Source organism: Corythoichthys intestinalis, chromosome 6 (assembly GCF_030265065.1).
Source record: "Corythoichthys intestinalis isolate RoL2023-P3 chromosome 6, ASM3026506v1, whole genome shotgun sequence".
In the NCBI taxonomy this organism is placed as follows: Eukaryota; Metazoa; Chordata; class Actinopteri; order Syngnathiformes; family Syngnathidae; genus Corythoichthys; species Corythoichthys intestinalis.
In genome coordinates, this window is record NC_080400.1 from 42,670,937 (window position 1) to 42,686,150 (window position 15,214).

The following is a 15,214-nucleotide window of genomic DNA, read 5'->3' on the forward strand; positions in this document are numbered from 1 at the left end:
ACTCCGCCAATGTCACTGGTTCCCGTCATAACTTTTATGGACAGAATATCTAGGCGCAGCCGAGGCATTGAGGGGGTCCGGTTTGGTGGCCTCAATATTGCTTCTCTGCTTTTTGCAGATGATGAAGTGTTTTTGGCTTCATCAAGCCGTGACCTTCAACTCTCACTGGAACGGTTCGCAGCCGAGTGTGAAGCGGTCGGGTTGAGAATCAGCACCCCCAAATCCGAGACCATGGTCCTCAGTCGGAAAGAGGTGGAATGCCCTCTCCAGGTCAGGGATGAGGTCCTTTCTCAAGTGGAGGAGTTCAAGTATCTCGGGGTCTTGTTCACGAGTGACGGAAAAATCGAACGGGAGATTGACAGGCTGATTGGTGCCGTATCTGCAGTCATGCGAACTCTGCACCGGTCCGTCGTGGTGAAAAGGGAGCTGAGCAGAAAGGCGAAGCTTTCTGTTTACTGGTCGATCTACGTTCCTACCCTCACCTATGGTCACGAGCTGTGGGTCGTGATCGAAAAAACAAGATCCCGGATACAAGCAGCCGAAATGAGTTTTTTCCGTAGGGTGTCCGGGGTCTCCCTTAGAGATAAGGTGAGAAGCTCGGTCATCCGGGAGGGGCTCGTAGTAGAGCCGCTGCTCCTCTGCATCAAGAGGAGCTAGATGAGGTGGCTTGGGCATCTGACCAGGAAGGCCTCCAGGGCACCTCCCCTGGTGAGGTGTTCTGGGCACGCCCCACTGGGAAGAGCCCGCAGGGCCGCCCCAGGACATGCTGGGACGACTGTCTCCCAGCTGGCCTGGGAACGCCTTGGTATCCCCCAAGAAGAGCTGGATGAAGTAGCTGGGGAAAGGGAGCTGCCTCCGCGACCTGATCTCTGGTAAGCGGGAGAAAATGTATATATATTTATGTATGTATGAGATAAAAATACTTGATGCAACACAATACCGTAGAAGGGTTGAACAATTTTAAAACAAGTGTACATTTACTAAAAGCGGCTTGTTTAGTGTTTTGCATGTGGATTTTGAATTAAAGTGTGATTTAATGGGTGGGGTGGGATGTAAAACGTCCTGTAACTGTTTATGACTGCTAAGTGCTAACTACACATTCTAGCCTCAAAATAATGACTATGTTTACCATTTAATCAAAGCTGCTGTCATTATTTCCCTCACCTCACAGAGGATTTGACGCCATAGAAACATCAGTGAGTCATACCTTTTCTGTAGCTCTTTCTGTCTTGCACAGCGTGGTGCTATTTGTTGCGTATCAACACTGAATGAAGACTATAAACCATACACCACTTATGCCTAACGAATGCACAATTGATTTTGTTTTAAAATAGACAGTCTAGACAAGTTACAGTGCACGTCTGTATTTTTCACAGATAAACAGACTTGGCAAGCCAAACAAAACAAAATACATTCCAAGTTAAACTAAGTTAAAAAGGCCCTTTTTACATCCGTCCACATGCTTGATCAGAAATCAGAGCTGTGCATTTAACACAGCTGGCATAAGCATTAGTGACACTCTGAAGCAGCAGGAAGCTTTCCTGTGGAGCATTTCAATTTTGAGCGCCATTGTCGTTGTGTCAATATAACCTGGCCTTCGGTCAAAAAGGATTCCTAACCACTCAGCCAATGTTGCATCAATGAGTACTTTTACATGCAGACTTTTATTCGGATTAAAAGCCTGACCAGAATAAAAATGCTTCATCTACACACCCCGTTTGGAATATTCTAACCCGATCCAGCTCATTCCATTCAAGATTCTACTCCAAACGAGAGGTGCGGTTTATGCCAAATGATTTTCTGATCGGTGTGCGTTAAAACACGTCATTTCCAAATTTTAAAACAAACCGTCCAAGAAGAGAATGCATCAAAATGCAAACAGTAAGTTTTGTTTGTTGCTGAACATTTTTGTGAACACTTAGTTAAAAAATTTGATTTTTATACATGTGTATGCCACGCTATTATGATGCTGTTAAAAAAAAGTGCAAATTGACGATAAATCTTGTTAAAAAAAACTTAGCTACTAACAGTGTTGTCAGTAACGCGTTACTAAGTAACGCGCTACAGTAATCTGATTACTTTCTTCAGTAACGAGTAATCTAACGCGTTCATTTTTCCAAGCCAGTAATCCGATTAAAGTTAGTTTCCCTAGTGCCGGTGCGTTACTATTTTGTTTTTGCCTCATAATATATGTAGAATGAAGAATATTGTAGTCACGTACGAAGAGCATTTCTCACGGGTCGGGAACGGGTCACGTGTATTACAGTGCTGTCTGAGGCTGAGCACTGTCTGCCACGGCAGTCAACAACATAGCATTCTGACGAGGCAGCGAGGCTAACAGTGAAAGGCAGGATATATATACCGCAAATGGATGCCTTTGCTCACTGGAAATACAGCCATTACTTCACATTTCTGTCCAGTAAAGATGACAAAAATATCTCCGTGCGTTGCAAACTTTACGCTGGCTGAAAATGACTGTCGGCTGCAGGGGTCGCGTTAACCGAATATTTTCCGTCGTTGACTGGTTTTTTAAAACGGTGACGGAAAAAACTGAAGTCCATCCGTCATTTTGACAGGTTGCAATTCACACCCCAGACCACTGGGTGGCGAGTGAGCATATTAATTAGCTATTGTCTCTCTTGATGCATGACGTCGTTGGCCTTACTCGGAAAAATGTCAAGGAAACTGAGCGTCCGAACTAAGGCTACGTTCATACGACAGGTCTTAATGCATGAATCCGATTTTTTCGTGTTTTTCCGACTCGCGTGAGGCATTAACTTGACGGTGTGAACGTGACAAGTCGCATAGAACTGAACCATTTCAAATACGATCTGGGTCACTTTCGTATGTGGTCTAAATCCGATCTGGGCCACATTTTTCCAGACTGTCGCGGCGGTCTGTACTGTCCAGTCCCTCAAATCGGATTTAATGCAGCAATTACGTCATCAAAAAGCGAGAGACGGTACGGTAGCTACGGTAGCGATGCAGCAGTGCGTTATTAGCGCCTTGCTTGCCTTGAACACGACTTTTTAGGAAGGATCGGACTTGACAACAGTCATTAAAAAATAAAAATAGGTTTGAGGATAAGCCTGAGAATGATCGGTTTTCTCTCTACTCCATATAAGCAATATTTCAACATTGCTTACACGGCCGAGAGTCGGGGCAAACTGCCCGTATGTGTGTGTGACATTCACGAACAGTGCGTGCATGCTGTCGATCCATATACTTTGAATATAAGCCTAAACGGGGATTATATATGCCTGTTATTTGTGTCCTCTTTTTAACAGCAACAAGCCTATGGCTACGTTCATACGACAGGTCTTAATGCACGAATCCGATTTTTTGTCATATCTGCGCACTAATGGCGTACTGCACACAGGCTATTTTTAGACCGTGACGTCGCATCGTAAAGCGGAAGTAAAGCTGAAGTGGGACATTATAGACCCGCCCTCGCATAGACCCAACGTAAAAAGTGCTACTTTTCGCCGGTAATCTTTCAAAAACGAACATGCCGATCACGCATTGCTTTTTTGGAACTTGTAGAAACGACTCTAGACATTACGACCATGAAGGATGTTTTCTTCATACGTTCCCGGAAACCAAAAACTCGGGAGGAAAAAATGTGAAGACCGAATCAACTTGCGCGGACTTCCATGCGGACTTTAACACCAGCTCGGCGAATCCATTCACGTTTCATATGCAGTAAACATTATGTTGGGTTGGCATGGTCTTTCAGAGGACAAACGAGGTAAGCCATTTTTATATTTTTACTTAATTTTTTTTGCGTAACGTTGTGCCGTACTGCTTCTGTCTGACAATGAATGACCTGAAAAAAATTACAATGGTATCTGACTGCCACTGTTACCGTTTCTGTTATATATATATATATATATATGCTATATGGAACAGAGAGAAAACCGATCATTCTCAGGCTTATCCTCAAACCCTTTAAAATTTTTTTTTTTTTTTTATGACATGTCAAGTCCGACCCTTCCTAAAAAGCCGTGTTTAAGGCAAGCTAGGCGCTAATGACGCACAGCTGCTTGATGTGTGATGGCGCGGTGTGGATTCTCTGTTAAGCTTGTTCGGACAGAATATTAATTAAAGATGAATGAAAACTAAATACTATTGAATATGTCATTATTAACATTTAAAAAATTTAAGTTACGGGTAAAAATAGATTATGACCGGATTTTTATGACCCTGTCAGTCAAAATGACAGACAACGAAAAAGTCTAGCGCAACCTCTGGTCGGCTGCCAAATCAACAAAGTAGCACTTGGAATTACAGTACAACGCGACAAAACTCGAAACAGCCTACAGGTTACAAGACAGCCAGCACTTCTACAGTTTGTAACTAGCCTTTATGCACATTTTATTGTCAGTGTTTGTAACCATAGGCGGGGTTTTACTTTTGTGGGGCTGGGGGTAAAGCATGTTGATGACAAACAAAAGTCAAAAGTTTGGACACACCTAAACATTTTTACGTTTTATATATTTTCACTACTATTGTAAATCCTCTCTGAAAAACATCAAAACTATGAACGAACATGTGGTATGACCAAAAAAGTGAAATAACTGAAAACAGGTTTTATATTCTACATTCTTCAAAGTATCCACCTTTGAGGTGTCGCCAAACTTTTGGCCAATACTGTATATATACATATATATAAAACTGTTCAAGCTCAGTTGTTGTTGGTTGCGTTTGAAAGCTTAGGTTTACAGAAATTCTAAATATCGCCTCCACAGGTGTAGTTTTGGCGTAGCAAAGCAAAAGCTATTGTCTTAGGTGCTAGTCAAATGATCTGCTCGAAAAATGATTTTGACCCATTATGAAATAATGTTGTAGGATTCTTGTTCATTTCATTAATTTTAGTTGTTTGTTTTATTGCTTTACAACTTTTATTGATAATATTTTAACAGCTAGGTCTTTATTTCAAAGGGGAAGTTCAGAATTTTTGACATTAGGCTTTATCTTGGAGTTAGCGGGGGATTATTTAGTCGTTGGAGTTGATTTGAACAAATTCCGTGCAGTTTGTCAGTTATTTGTTAGTTTCAGGGCTCCAGGGTGGCTAAGCTAACGCGAGTCAATGGTGGTTGAAATCAACTCCATCGCCTAATTAAACCCCCGCTAACTCAAAGATTAATGTGAAAAATTCAATTACATGTGATGACATTTTTTGTTGTCATTTTTATGTTGAGGCAGCAAAAGGAGAAAAATTGGTAAAAAAAAAAAAAAAAAACTGATAAGTTACTTTTAAAGTAACTTAGTTACTTTGATAATAAAGTAATCGGTAAAGTAACTAGATTACTTTTTTGAGGTGTAATCAGTAATTAAATTTTTAAGTAATCTGTGAAAACACTGGCTACTAACTATATTTACCATGATTACTACACTACATGCTGGCAGCATCAATATGTGTACGTTAAATGATTTGTTCTCTCTGAGGTTCTGATGCATGAACACGGCCTAATATTTTTAGTGTCCGTGAAAACTGCATCCGATCATTACTTTAATCCGAATGCTGATGGGAGCAGGGAAATTTTGTCCATTTAAACGTAGCCACTGACGTGATAATTATTTGCAAGTGTATGAGTTGCTTTTTATTTTTTTTTTTGAGTGTGTTGACTGGCTGACATTTTCTTTTATTTTGGCAGGCACAACATCTTACTGTGTAGTTGCTTGGTGCTATGAAAACATGTTTTGTAATATGTTTTACTGCATACCACATAGATCTCTACATATTATAAAACATCAGACTTTAAACATAAAGTGAGAAACTAGATTGAAATTTTAGATTATGTTTTGGTACTAAATTCTTTAAAATGTTACATTGTCTAATGAATGGAATATCCACAACTGCTGTATTGTAATATTTTTCTCATTGATTGTGATAATATATCGTCAGATACACACCATGCTCTCCTCACCAGTAATTATTTTGCCACTGCATAGCATTGTTCTTAAGTGTTGCTTTGTCAAATATGGCATTCCATATTTATTTTTTAATTGGGATTGATTTGACTTTAGCTTTTCCTACAGGAGTCTTCTGAAAGTTAAAGAGAAAAAAACCGAGGATTGCGCAGTGGCACTGGACTTCAGTATAAAATGTGGTGTAGAATGTGTGGAGTTGAAAGGTTTTTCCACTGAGCTGTGGTTTCTTTCCATATTCCAGTGAAAATGCTCTAAAATGACATGAATGTGGTGAGTCATCATCAGCTGGGACTGATGAAATCTTATCCGTGGCCGTGACCCTCAATATGATCGCCAGTAGAAAATTACTGTATGAATACATTGATCAACTCATATGCTGCCGTTGATGCTGATGAATGCCCAATCCATAAATAAAATCTAAATCTGAACCCCCCCCCCCCCCCCCAAAAAAAAAAAAAAAATGCCAAGAGAAAATAAAAACCATAACAATAAAACAATAAAGAGGGCCAGGGTCCGGTTGCAGCTACCTCGCAACAACACTTGCAAATGACTTGTTGAAAAGGTTCACATTTACACTGCGCCAACCAAGTTTTCCAAGTAGCATCACGTGGACAAAAGGCGCACTCATTGATTGGACAAATAGAAGATGAAATACCGAATGTTGGTGGAATGATGGTCAGACAGGCACGTTGGGGCCACACACACACCTGAGCCTCATTTTAACTTTTTTAGAGGACATTACATCGAAGTTGGATCAGTCTGTAGTGTGTTTTCCCACTTTAGTGATCCCTTGTTTTCGCGGTTAATGGGGACCAGAACCCGCCGTGATAAGTGAAAAACCGCGAAGGAGTGCCCTCCCCTCTAAAAAAAAGTTTTTTTCCCCTTGTCTTCGATGTATTTATTCAGATTGAGCATTGGAAAGATAAGACACGATTTTTCATTTCTTTTCACCAAAGTATAATTAAAACTTATATGTATGTATATTTTAATAAATGGTTTTTAAGCACTTCAAATGTAATCATTATGTTTTAAACATGTTACTGTCCCACCAAATTATTTTTAAACAAGAATAAAGCAGAAAAATGGTTGGCTTTATGAAATGCTTCATTGAGTGAGTCCCCTCAAATCCGCTCAAGCTGCTTACTTACACACAATGAGTTGCCACAGCAACTGTTTAACAAGTTAAACAATGATTGACGCATGCGACGCTTTGAAATTTGCTTCTCTGGCAAGATGAAACATTAAACGTCTGTCGTTAACCTGAACTCATTTGCTGCCAAAAATGTATACATATGCTCTATTTTTAATTGTTTCAGTGTCCCAAAGACGTATTTATACATCTTTTACGCCCCCCCCCCCCAAAAAAAAAGACATCTCTGGGTTCTGATTCAATTTAGCTCCAAAACACAAAGCTGAAAATCCATTTTAAAACAATAAAACTGGCCACTGGAGGGCAGTAGCGCATTTGGTAAGACCCGTTTCAACGGCAACAAACCATCCATACTGTGAAGCATGGGGGTGGTAGCATCATGCTTTGGGGGTCTTTTCCTGCACATGGGACTGGAAAACTGCACTGTATTAAGGCGAGGGTGATCAGGGCCATGTTACTAGTATTTTGAGATTTTGGGGAATAACCTCCTACCCTCAGTTAGAGCATTGAAAATGGGTCGTGACTGGGTCTTCCAACATGACAATGGCCTGAAGCAGACAGCCAGAATTTCCAAGGAGTAGCTTCGTTAAAAGCGTATTAAGGTTCTAAAGGGGCCTAGCCGGTCTACAGACCCAAACGCATAGAAAATCTTTGGCAAAAGCTCAAACTCTGTGTTTCTCAGTGACAGCCCAGAAACCTGATTGATCTAAAGAAGATCTGTGTGGAGCAGTGGTGCAAAATCCCTGCTGCATTCTATGCAAACCTGGTGAAAATTTACAGGAACTTTTGACCTCTGTAATTGTAATCAAAGGCTACTGTAGCAAATATTAACATTGATTTTTTCAGGTGTACAAATGCTTATTTGCAGCAGTATAATACAAATAAATTGTCAAAAAATCATACCCTGTGATGTCGGGATTTTTTTTTTGTCTCTCACAGTGGACGAGCACCTACCATGAACATTTCAAACCCGCCCATCATTTCTAAGTGGGGGAACTTACAAGATTGCACAGTGTTCAAATGGTTATTTTCCTCACTGTGCTTGGTGTATGTGCTTGCATTTGTGTAAACTGTGACGATGTGTTTTCTTTTTTAGGCTCACTGACTCATGAGATTTACTTACAATATCTGTGTGAAATACGTTACGTAACTGATGTATTTTCTTCACCATACAAAGGCTGATTGTGTAGGTACTAATCTTTTGTTTTGTTTGTTTGTGTGTGTAGGACCTAGGCATGGAGTCAACATCTCTGGACGATGTATTATACCGCTACGCCAGCTTCAGAAACCTTGTTGACCCAATCACTCATGACCTGATCATCAGCCTGGCACGTTATGTACACTGCCCAAAGACGGTAGGACACACAGTAGAAATCAGCACACATGTATAGTAAGTGCGTAATGGTACATGCATTTGTATTGAACCGTTTCGGTACGTGGTGCTCGTTTCGGAACGGAGGCGTACCGAACGAGTTTCTGACATACTGTAACCCTAACTTTTCGAGGCTGTGAGTCGATCGGGGTTACAGTTTCTTTGTGTAGATTATATTTACTCAGTCTTCTCTACTATGATGAGGATCAACACGGTCGGACAGTATAACCCAGAAACGTCAACAGCGCGACATCGTGGCCGCCGCAAAAACGCAGTGAAACGCGGGCGTTAAAGTCAATCAGCCAATGCACACCAGTCGCAGTGCGGCCGCATGTTAGACGCGTCCCAGAAGCGGCTCAACACGACACACGCAAAAAGAACGGCTGAGTTTATTATTTGACACGAGATGCGACCCTCCTGCGTCAATACTACTACCAATAGCTAGGATCGGGCAGACCAGAAATCACTCGTGTAAAAATACGGTGGATCCGGTCGATTTTCAAACTAATATGCAATCGTAACCCACTTTTTGAGTCCATCAGATCTCTTGAGCAGTAGATCGGGGCACAGTTGACTTGTCTTTGTTGATTTACTGCTGTCTTCTCTGTTATAATAAAAACCAACACGGCCCCATGTTCAATACGAAACCCTCCTACCACAACAAAACAAGTAGGAACTAATATTCACATAGGAACTAAAGTTATACAACAGAAATGAATACTACATCACATTTGGAAAATATAAACAGATAAAATAAATAATAGCCCATTTAAATAAAATAAATTGAAATGAGCTAAAACACCTGTAATTAAATAATAAGAATAATACACAGATCCTGCTTACACAATTAAGTTTATTAATTTCTGTGTGGTGCTTTAACTTGAGAAATCCACCAATAAAGCTTTTGAAAACTGTTCATAAGAAAAAAAACAATGATTCATTGAGGCATTTCATTTGTAAAATACATGTTAAAATCTTTGTCATTGGGATTGCTTTTCTCTTTAACACAGGACTTCTTTTTTCTTCTTTCAGAAAGAAAGCTGACCAATACGCGGGGTCTGAAAGGCAAATTGTTGTTGGATTATCTTTAAATACCCGCTACTTTTTGAGCAGAATTCTAGCTCTATATAGGCTAATGTTCCTATCGTTGAAAGCACTAAGGTGTGTAATAAACAACAAGCACATTTATATTTTGCATTTTGTTTTCTTACTGTAACGAAAATGAACCGAACCATGACCTCAAAACCGAGGTACGTACCGAACCGAGATTTTTGTGTACTGTTACACCCCTAATTGTCAGGGAAACGCGGGAAGGCAGGTGGTGTGGACTCAATTGCAGGGAAACAAAAAAGCAGCAAGGCAGATGGCGGTGAACTCAAAAAACGTTTTAATAACAACTAACCAAAAGCACAAAATATAACCAAAAGGACTGGGGATCAAAAAGGCAATGTTCAAACCAAAACTTACTTAAACGGAGGGACTGGTACACGAAGGCTTGGACAGGTCTTGACTTTGACACAGACATAGACATTGACGATGACGCAACAAGGACTGAAAAGAAACTGGGAGCTTATATACACACACGCAGACAAAGGGTAACGAGACAATGAGGAACAGATGGGTGACACAGGTGGACGCAGATTGGAGGATACAGAAGGAGCGGTACACCAGGTGAAATCAATGGCAATTACAAGGACACACTAGGAGGGAATCAACACAAAACCTAACACTAATGTATAGTATGCTTCTCAAACAATTGCCAATTACACTAAAACCTCCTTTGTACACCCAAACGGACTGAAGTGATTCATTGCTATCAGCTGATCTCTTGATTCATTTCATCTGACATTATTAGATTAAGGAATTGCTCTAAGTGGTTGTGCAGAAATGTGTGTGTTCATGAGAGAACTGCAGCGCATTATGTTTGTTCATTCATGTAGTTGATGTGGAGCAAAAGAAAGCATGACATCTACCCTACTATGCAAGAAGAAAGCAAGAATTGTGAAGAAGATAGGAATTTACTGTAAAGGCATCTGTGCTGTTACTGATAATGTGGTGGCCTTACACGAAATGCCCCAAAACTGACATGTGTTTAACATGATGACTAAAGATGGTCATCATGACCTTAGAACAACAAACCATCAGTGTCCCTCTTAAGCTACCTTCAGCTGGATTAGAGTTTTTGGTATTGGGTTTATATTAGGGCTGCCAAATGATTAAAAATTTTAATCGAGTTAATCACAGCTCAAAAATTAATTAATCGTAATTCATCGCAATTCAAACCATCTCTATAAGACGCCATATTTTTCTGTAAATCATTGTTGGAATGGAAAGATAAGACACAAGACGGACATAAACATTCAACATAAAGTACATAGTACTGTATTTGTTTATTATAACATTAAATCCACAAGATGGCATTAACATTATTAACATTCTTTCTGTTAAAGGGATCTACGGATATAAAGACTTGTAGTTCTTAAAAGATAAATTTGAGTGCAAGTTATAGTAATTTTATATTAAAACCCCTCTTAATATTTTCGTTTTCAGCCACGTCGCTTTTCTTTTTGTGAACATTTTTTTTTGAGAGATAGCAATATTATTTTTGTTGTGCTTTCACTAAATGATACTGTAGCAACTTAACTGTTCCGCCCAAATGCATGATGGGAAGTTGGGCAACCATGACTGTCAGTGGTGGCTGCAAATGGTATACAGTATGTTCTGCGTTGTGTTCATTTAGGTGTGTTAAGAAAAAGAATGTCTTCTGCTCCGCCCAAATGCATGAAGGAAAGTTGGGCAATGATTACTGTTACAGGCATGAAAATCTCTCACCTTTCGGCGAAATTCGCCGTTTTGAAGTAAAAAAGGATGACCTACGTGAATCGTGTAGATCCGAGGAGAAAACTTTTAAGGGGGGTGGGGGTGGGGGGGTTCGGGTGTAGGCATGTGCCGGTTACCTTCACGGTTTACCATGCTATGAAAACGTGGCGGTTACAAAACCACTAAAAATTTCCGTCATACTGTAGTACGTATTCGTTATCTTTCATGTGTCGAAAATGCAGCCAGAAGTGGCTTGGCGCGGTAGCGCTTACCCCTTCCCCTGTTTGATGCTGCGAGTGTCAGTGACGCTATTCCAGCAAACCCAAAAAGAAACACTCCAAATGCAAGGCGTAAATTCTTCAATTTATTGATCTCTCAAATCTTGGTAACTGAAATATACCAAATGAATACATTTAAAACGTTGTACAATCGTATTTTTCCACGTGTGAGTCGCTTCAACAGTTTAGCTTCATGAAAAAGTTCGCCAAAAACAAAACACACATTTTCCTTTCAAATTCAATACACACAGTTACTAAAAACTTACAAAGACGAATGATAGGCAAGGCTTAGTTAGGAGAGCAACTTCATTGAGGTTAATCACAGCCGCTGAGAGAGAATCAAGTTTGTATGTGGGGAGGAGAAAAAGAGTGTCAAAGATCGCTAATTGCGACAGATGATCTTGTCCTAAGAACAAATTCACGTTTGCTGGACGAGGTGAGGTCTCACTCCCAATTTTTTTTTTTAGATGAATGCATTCGCCAGCATATTGAATTTGGTGAGTAATGGTTTTAATCGTTTTCATATTTTGCGGTATGACAAAGTTACTGCCGTTTGTTGCAGCTTGCGTTGAACACTGCCAGAGCGTCCGGTGAAAAAATAGCTCCCGTTAAAGAAGCGTCAAGCTTGTGTATTTAACGGTAATTATAAAAGCAGTTTTGTCAGTAACGCGTTATGTGAGTAATGCGTAACTGTAATCTGATTACTTTCTTTCAGTAAAGAACAATCTAACGCGTTCATTTTTCTAAATCAGTAATCTGAGTAAAATTACTTTCCTTGATGCCTGTGCATTACTATTTTGTTATTGCCCCATAATGTATGTAGAATAAAGAATACTGTAGTCATGGGAGTGACATCACATGTCACATTTTCTAATCAAGGATGGGAAAAAAAGGGTCACGTGTATTACCATGATGCGTGAGCCGTGAGCGCTGGGAGTTTGCGGCCAAAACAACACAGCCTTGCTTCCCCTCCAGGATGCAATGAAATAGGCAGGAGATATACTACAAACGGCTGCATTTGCACACTGGAAACACAGCCATTACGTCACATTTTTGTCCAGTAAAGATGACAAAAATATCTCCGTGCGCTGCGAACTTTGCGCTGGCTCAAAAAGACTGTCGACCGCTATAAGCATCCAATTCAAGCACCACTTGGAATTACAGCACAACAGGTAACACGAAAGCCAGGACTTTTTGATACTGCTCGTGCTCAATGCTCGGTTCAAGCTCAGTTGTTGTTGAAAGTTTTGAAAGCTTAGCTTTAAAGAAATTCTAAATATCCATCTTGCCTCCTCAGCTGTAGTTTTGGCTAAGCAATGCAAACGGCTGTCTCTAAGGTGCTGTAGTCACATGATCTGTTCGAAAAATAATTTGGACCCATTATGAAATAGTTTGAAGGATTCTTGTTCATTTCATTCATTTTTGTTGTTTATTTTATTGCTCTAAAACTTTTATAGACAACATTTTAATGGCCATATTCAATGGTCTTTATTTTAAAGGGGAAGTTCAGAATTTTTACATTAGGCTTAATCTTTGAGTTAGCCGGGGTTTAATTAGTCGTTGGAGTTGATTTGAACAAATTGTGTGCAGTTTGCCAGTTATTTGTTAGTTTCAGGGGTCCGGAGTGGCTAAGCTAGTGCGAGTCAATGGTGGTTGAAATCAACTCCTTCAACTAATTAAACCCCCGCTCGAATATTAAGCCTTATGTGAAAAATTAAAATGGTCAAATTCGCCACATGTAGGACGTTTCGCCGACAGAGGACATTTTGGCAGAACGCCGGAACATATTTCCTCCACACCTTTCTCACCTTTTTAACCCCTGACCCATTTTCATGCCTGCTGTTAGTAGTGGCTGCCAAAGCTTAAAGAGCATATGACACGAGAAAAAAAGTCTTAAAGGGCATTATTATGTGAATTAGAATCATATTTTGAGACGATTCGACTAAATGCAACAATTTAGCAAAGCACAGATGACGAGAAATTAGTCTTTTAATCTGCCGGTTAGCCACGCCTACCATTATAGGGCTTTAGCGTCCCCAACAGGTGGATGACGTCAGCGGTAGACTGGGCTCATCGATTTTACTATCCAGCCCATTGAGGGGGAATTATTCAGAACGAGGAAAACGCGACGAAGAGAGCCGCAAAATGTCATTGTTTCAGTCTCTCTACTCCAATATTTTTACAGGATATTCTTTTTATCCAAGTATTTTTCCCCAATAGCTATATAAATGGCTTGAGAAGGACCAGTCAGCCCGTCGAGGGGGAACTATTCACAACGAGGAAAACGCGACGCGAAAAGAGTGGCAAAATGTCATTGTTTCTGTCTCTTTACTTCAATATTTTTACAGGATATTCTTTTTAGCCAAGTATTTTCCCCAATAGCTACATAAATGGCTTGAGAAGGACCAGTCAGCACGTCGAGGGGGAACTATTCACAACGAGGAAAACGCGACGAAGAGAGCGGCAAAATGTCATTGTTTCTGTCTCTTTACTTCAATATTTTTACAGGATATTCTTTTTATCCAAGTATTTTCCCCAATTGCTAAATAAATGGCATGGTCATGACAAATAACAGTCTTGTGCTGAATGGAATATGAAATAATAAAAATGCATTCATTCAGGACGACATGGCAAAATTACTCCATAATGGTCAAAACTGTTGACTTCACCTTTACTCTCGCGCCTCCCGAACGATATTTTATGACACCTAAATCGGACATATGTCATTTCCCTTCCCCGGCTTCGGAGAATGTAAACAAACCAGAAGGCGCGACAGCTAGCCGACATGCTAACCCGAACCGAGTGATGTTTCAAAGTCTTCGAAGCGGAAAATCGCACATAACTATCCTGGATTATTTGACATGACGACCCGGTTGTCGATTGTCTTTACGGATCGGCAAACCGCCCGGCGGAGAGCAATTTACAGTTCGTTCCCCGGAGGAGGGTGGCTGGAGTTGTTGTGCAGCTAACGTGCTGCTGCTAATGAGCATTAGGAGAGCTTTTTACATGCCTATCAATGATCAAACGTAAGTAGTCCTTCATTTAAAGGAGGTTTGTAGTGTTTACTTTGTAATCGCTGTATTCGTATTTGACATAATACAAAACAAGATGTTTACTCACTTCCTCGTAAGTCCAATGGTCCCACGGTAAATATCCACGGTGAATGGGAAGCTTTTGAAACTCCAAAAAGGCGCATACGCCTCTCCCTCATACAGAATGATTTTTCTGCAGCCGTTTGGCTGGCGTGATGCGAAAAATAAACGTATTAATCCGCAAAATCAGCTGAATCCTTCGTCCTCATACACAACAGTACAGTGTAGCGTGAAGAGGTCGTCTTCTACCGTACACGTCACAGCGCCCTCCTCCTCAATGCAAGACCAAAGCCGGAAGTCACTCATTTTCATGGCGCGGGATTCAAAAAACTAAATAAAAATAGCGATCGCTTCCACACACATCCAAGCGGCCCATATCATTCAGGGGCATAAAATACCGCGTGTATTATGAAATAAACATGCTTTTTCGTGTCACAGGCACTTTAAGCCAATAAAAGGCGCAGTCCAATGAATGCCTGTGCCCACTCGCATATCTCTGCCTTTTCGCTCTCAATGTGCTAAAATGGCGTTATCGTAAACTATTTGAGGCAACGCATGAACAGGTCAT

General features: G+C 40.4%; 1 protein-coding gene across 1 annotated transcript in view; it reads left to right on the forward strand.

Moving 5' to 3' along the window:
- The window catches only part of lrrc75a (leucine rich repeat containing 75A), a 103,182-nt gene that overhangs the window by 14,138 nt on the left and 73,830 nt on the right, over positions 1–15,214 (forward strand). The window contains exon 2 of the mRNA XM_057838695.1: positions 8,311–8,439. Within this exon, the coding sequence (XP_057694678.1) occupies positions 8,311–8,439 (129 nt within the window). The remainder of the gene's footprint in view (positions 1–8,310; positions 8,440–15,214) is intronic.